Source organism: Sinocyclocheilus anshuiensis, unplaced genomic scaffold (assembly GCF_001515605.1).
Source record: "Sinocyclocheilus anshuiensis isolate Anshui unplaced genomic scaffold, SAMN03320099.WGS_v1.1 scaffold2055, whole genome shotgun sequence".
NCBI classification, from domain to species: Eukaryota; Metazoa; Chordata; class Actinopteri; order Cypriniformes; family Cyprinidae; genus Sinocyclocheilus; species Sinocyclocheilus anshuiensis.
The window spans coordinates 57273-63663 of record NW_015546656.1 but is presented as its reverse complement, the minus strand read 5'-3'; the positions used below and the strand labels follow the sequence as shown (position 1 = coordinate 63663).

General features: G+C 33.2%; 1 protein-coding gene across 1 annotated transcript in view; it reads left to right on the top strand.

Annotated features, from left to right (window-relative positions):
* The window catches only part of LOC107701601 (phosphatidylinositol 3,4,5-trisphosphate 5-phosphatase 2A-like), a gene marked incomplete at its 5' end in the record, with an annotated part of 30756 nt that overhangs the window by 688 nt on the left and 23677 nt on the right, over positions 1–6391 (top strand). Inside the window, 4 exons of the mRNA XM_016503647.1 lie at positions 1159–1305; positions 4739–4829; positions 5072–5161; positions 6254–6349. Coding sequence (XP_016359133.1) covers positions 1159–1305; positions 4739–4829; positions 5072–5161; positions 6254–6349 — 424 coding nt within the window. The remainder of the gene's footprint in view (positions 1–1158; positions 1306–4738; positions 4830–5071; positions 5162–6253; positions 6350–6391) is intronic.

Sequence of the window (6391 nt, the reverse complement as noted above, 5' to 3'; positions counted from 1 at the left end):
GAATATCTCTTTGGTTTTGAGACTTTAGTCTTTGCAACTTCAGGGATCTTATCTATTCACGAACAGCTTGTAACACTCCAAAGAGAAAGGAAAACTTGAGATCGCATCATATGACCCCTTTAAATTAAAAATATATGCTCAATTTTTATTTTCATCAAAATAAATGTTTGATTAAGACAAATAAATAAATATTAATATTATGATATAAATATTAGTATTGTAATTGTATACTAAAATAAATTATCATTATTATTATTATTATTATTATAGGCACACTTTTCCCTGTGAACTATTACAATAGTAATATTTGTTTTTTTTTAATTTAGTAATCTTTGTAGTTATTTATTATTAGTAGTATTATTATTTTATAGTGATATTATTGATATATAATTGCAGACTTTTGGCCAATTTGTGCAGCCCTTCAAACAAATAACCACAGCAGACCTGAATTTTTAAAATCACATTTTAAGTAATTTTTATAATAATTTTTCCACAAATGGTGGAGTAATCTATTTCTTTATTGGTTTAATTTAGCTATTTTAATAAATCGAAATATTTTAGCAGTAATACTAATATTATTAATAATAATAATAATAATTATTATTATTATTATTATTTTAGAATAAAAAAATCATTATTATTATTATATTAATTGGTTATATATATATATACTGTATATATATATATAACTACAAAAATAAAAAATAAAAATAATAAAAATCTTTTAGCTAGTGGTCATTTTAATTTATTAATGAAATAACTAAAACTAAACTGAAATAAAAATGAATAAAAAACTACATAGACATAAAAAAACACTGGTCACAAAATTTTAACTGGTATTAAAATGAAAACCAAAAATATATTTCAAAATGCTAATAAAACTATAGTAGTATATCAGTGATACTAAAATAACACTGGGAAGCATTCATCATAAACATCATTTATTATAATCGTTCCTCTCTCATTCGACATCAGTGCAAATGAATGCGTTTGTATGTTTTTTGACATGCATTTCATTATTTAAGTCACTTGAACTGAAAATAAAGTGTAGCTTGAATGCGATGCGAGTCACTTTATATAAAAGCATCTGTCGAATGCATGAATAATGAATGATTCCATTGCTGTTATGAATGAGCGTGTGTGTTAATGTCTCCGCAGCGTGACGGCGTCGAACGGCCTGAGCACCATCTCTCACGAGTATCTGAAGAGCAGCTACACTCTGGATCTGGAGGCTGTTAAGCAGGGAGCAAACAGCCTTCCTCACCTCAACAAGACACTGGTGGCGTCCTGCAAACGCCTGCATGGGTACACACTGCAGCTGCCGCTTGAACACGTGATGCAGGACGACTCACTGATGCCTGATGGAGTCTATTAGAATGCAGTCATATGAGCCTAAACTTCAAGTTATATTTATATCACAAGCAATATCACACCAGCAAAAGTTCTGATTCTCCCCAATATCTGCACCACTGCAATAATGCCATATTGATTTATACAACAGTTCAATAAACAAGAAGTTAATACGGTTACATTTTAGACACAATATTGTCTGTTTTGGCTCAGTTTCGCAAATGAAAATAGTTCCAGTCAAAGCCACAGCAAAACTGATGAGCGTCTGTGATCAACACACAGCAGTGATTCATTACTGAATGAATCTATGGCTTTGGACGAATCGAGTGAGTCAATGATTCAATGACCCTTTCATAGAGACTGCCTTCTTTTCGGAATGATTCAGCCATTTGAATGAATCGAGTAAGCCGGGTGATTCAGTGACTCATTCATAAAGACAGTCACTTGCTTCGTTTCTGAATGAATCAGTCGTTTGAATTAATCAAGTGAACAAGTGATTCAGATACGCATTCATAAAGACAGTCACTTGCTTCGTTTCTAAATGAATCAGTCGTTTGGATGAATCGAGTGAGCCAATGATTCAGTGACACATTCATAAAGATAGTCACTTGCTTCGTTTCTGAATGAATCAGTCGTTTGGATGAATCGAGTGAGCCAGTGATTCAGTGACTCATTCCTAAAGACAATCACTTGCTTAATTTCTAAATGATTCAGCCATTTGAATGACTCGATTGAGCCAGTGATTCAAAAACGCATTCATAAAGGCAGTCACTTGCTTTGTTTCTGAATGAATCAATCGTTTGAATGATTTGAGTGAACCAATGATTCAGTGACGCATTCATAAAGGCAGTCAATTGCTTAGTTTCTGAATGATTCAGCCATGTGAATGAATCGAGTGAGCAGGTGATTCAGTGACTCATTCATAAAGACAGTCACTTGCTTCGTTTCTGAATGAATCAGTTGTTTCAATGAATCAGTTAAATGAATGTTTCAGTGACTCACCCATGAAGACGGTGACTTTTAGTTTCATATTTAGAGTATAATTTCATTTTTTAATAATTTCATATTTCAGTATACATTTTTTTTTAAACATTTACTATAATTTACTCATTTATTATTATTGTTATATCAAAATATTTCAGCTACTGAAGCTACTTTTCTGTATTCAGTGCTTTCCTCATGTAACACAATAATGTCTTTGATTGATCTTTTGAGGGGTAATGTCTCAGCCCAAATTGATGTGTTACATTTGCAATTAGTTAGATGAATTAATAGGCACATCATGTAATTAATTAGATAAATTTGAATGTCTTGACAGCCCTAGCACACACACACATGCACACAAATGCGTTCATTCATATGTACAAACAGTATTCTCTGTGTGTGTGTGTGTGTGTGTGTGTGTGTGTGTGTGTGTGGGGAGGTGGATAAGGTCCTGTGCGGTCTGGAGATCCTGTCGAAGGTCTTTGATCAGCAGAGCGCCTCCATGGTGTCCAGAATGATCCAGCAGGTGTGACATCACTTCCTGAGGGTTTGATGTGTGACTAGTAGATCTGATTCATTCATTCGGACGGTTTATAGTATTGCATTATGGATTTTTGAGCTCGTGTGTTTGTGTTTCTGGTGTTTGTTGATTCTGTTTTGTGTGATTAGTGAGTAACTCTGTGCTTGTGTAATAAATGTGAGTCACTTTAGATAAAAGCGTCTGCTAATCTGCTAAATGTCTCTGAGTTGCGTAATCTCTGTCTGTAGACCATGTCTCAGGGTGGAGATCAAGAGCTGGAGCATCTGGTCACTAAACTGGCCATCCTCAAAGATCTGCTGTCATCTATAGAGAAGAAGGTAAACACTCACACTCACACATTTATTATGTAAACAAAAACTTTTATTTTAGATGCGATTAATCATTTGACAGCACTAATTATTACTAATAATTACTAAAATTCTTGGCTCTGACAAATTGCTTTTATTCCTTCATTGTAAGTTGCTTTGGATAAAAGTGTCTGCTAAATGGGTATGAGAAAGGCACATAATGAATAAAATGTATTATTTATTTATTTGTTACTATTGTTTGTTAATTCATTCATGCATTCATTTGTGTATTCATTCATTCATTCATTTGTTTGTGCATTCATTCATTCATTTGTTCATTCATTCGTTCATTCATTCATTCATTCATTCATTCGTGTGTTCATTCATTCATTCATTTGTTTGTGCATTCATTCATTCATTTGTTCATTCATTCGTTCATTCATTCATTCATTCATTCATTCGTGTGTTCATTCATTCATTCATTTATTCAGTGACTCATTCATAAAGACAGTCACTTGCTTCGTTTCTGAATGAATCAGTCGTTTGAATTAATCAAGTGAACAAGTGATTCAGATACGCATTCATAAAGACAGTCACTTGCTTCGTTTCTGAATGAATCAGTCGTTTGAATTAATCAAGTGAACAAGTGATTCAGATACGCATTCATAAAGACAGTCACTTGCTTCGTTTCTGAATGAATCAGTCGTTTGAATTAATCAAGTGAACAAGTGATTCAGATACGCATTCATAAAGACAGTCACTTGCTTCGTTATTAAATTAATCTGTAGTTTTGAACAAACTGAGTAAGTCAATAATTCAGTGACTCATTCATAAATACAGTCACTCTCTTCGATATTAAATGAATCTGTAGTTTTGAACAAACTGAGTGAGTCAATAATTCAGTGACTCATTTATTAAGACAGTCACTTGCTTTGTTTCTGAATGAATCAATCGTTTGAATGATTTGAGTGAACCAATGATTCAGTGACGCATTCATAAAGGCAGTCAATTGCTTAGTTTCTGAATGATTCAGCCATGTGAATGAATCGAGTGAGCAGGTGATTCAGTGACTCATTCATAAAGACAGTCACTTGCTTCGTTTCTGAATGAATCAGTTGTTTCAATGAATCAGTTAAATGAATGTTTCAGTGACTCACCCATGAAGACGGTGACTTTTAGTTTCATATTTAGAGTATAATTTCATTTTTTAATAATTTCATATTTCAGTATACATTTTTTTTTAAACATTTACTATAATTTACTCATTTATTATTATTGTTATATCAAAATATTTCAGCTACTGAAGCTACTTTTCTGTATTCAGTGCTTTCCTCATGTAACACAATAATGTCTTTGATTGATCTTTTGAGGGGTAATGTCTCAGCCCAAATTGATGTGTTACATTTGCAATTAGTTAGATGAATTAATAGGCACATCATGTAATTAATTAGATAAATTTGAATGTCTTGACAGCCCTAGCACACACACACATGCACACAAATGCGTTCATTCATATGTACAAACAGTATTCTCTGTGTGTGTGTGTGTGTGTGTGTGTGTGTGTGTGTGTGTGTAGGGAGGTGGATAAGGTCCTGTGCGGTCTGGAGATCCTGTCGAAGGTCTTTGATCAGCAGAGCGCCTCCATGGTGTCCAGAATGATCCAGCAGGTGTGACATCACTTCCTGAGGGTTTGATGTGTGACTAGTAGATCTGATTCATTCATTCGGACGGTTTATAGTATTGCATTATGGATTTTTGAGCTCGTGTGTTTGTGTTTCTGGTGTTTGTTGATTCTGTTTTGTGTGATTAGTGAGTAACTCTGTGCTTGTGTAATAAATGTGAGTCACTTTAGATAAAAGCGTCTGCTAATCTGCTAAATGTCTCTGAGTTGCGTAATCTCTGTCTGTAGACCATGTCTCAGGGTGGAGATCAAGAGCTGGAGCATCTGGTCACTAAACTGGCCATCCTCAAAGATCTGCTGTCATCTATAGAGAAGAAGGTAAACACTCACACTCACACATTTATTATGTAAACAAAAACTTTTATTTTAGATGCGATTAATCATTTGACAGCACTAATTATTACTAATAATTACTAAAATTCTTGGCTCTGACAAATTGCTTTTATTCCTTCATTGTAAGTTGCTTTGGATAAAAGTGTCTGCTAAATGGGTATGAGAAAGGCACATAATGAATAAAATGTATTATTTATTTATTTGTTACTATTGTTTGTTAATTCATTCATGCATTCATTTGTGTATTCATTCATTCATTCATTTGTTTGTGCATTCATTCATTCATTTGTACATTCATTCATTCGTTAATTCGTTTGTGCATTCATTCATTCATTTGTTCATTCATTCGTTCATTCATTCATTCATTCATTCATTCGTGTGTTCATTCATTCATTCATTTGTTTGTGCATTCATTCATTTGTACATTCATTCATTCATTCATTCGTGCGTTCATTCATTCATTTTTACATTCATTCGTTAATTCGTTTGTACATTCATTCATTCATTAATTCGTGCGTTCATTCATTCATTTGTACATTCATTCGTTAATTCGTTTGTGCATTCATTCATTCATTTGTTCATTCATTCGTTCATTCATTCATTCATTCATTCATTCGTGTGTTCATTCATTCATTAATTTGTTTGTGCATTCATTCATTTGTACATTCATTCATTCATTCATTCGTGCGTTCATTCATTCATTTGTACATTCATTCGTTAATTCGTTTGTGCATTCATTCATTCATTTGTTCATTCATTCATTCGTGTGTTCATTCATTCATTCATTTGTACATTCATTCATTAATTCGTTTGTGCATTCATTCATTTGTTCATTCGTTCATTCATTCATTCATTCGTGCATTCATTCATTCATTCATACATTCATTCATTTGTACATTCATTAATTCATTTGTACATTCATTCATTCGTGCATTTATTAATTCATGCATTCATTCATTCATTCATTCATTCATTCATTTTTATAAATACACTTCCTCTTCTTTTCACTAATTGTGCATTTAATAGTATGTTAATATTCTGTCCACAAATGATGACAATGAAAACACACTGTTTCAGGCTCTGAAGGCTCTTCAGGACATGAGCTCATCTACTCCGAACATCTCACCGCTGCTGTCCATCAGACACAAAGCTATTCCTGTGCAGACCTTCGAGGTACAAACACACACACACACACACACACACACACACACACAC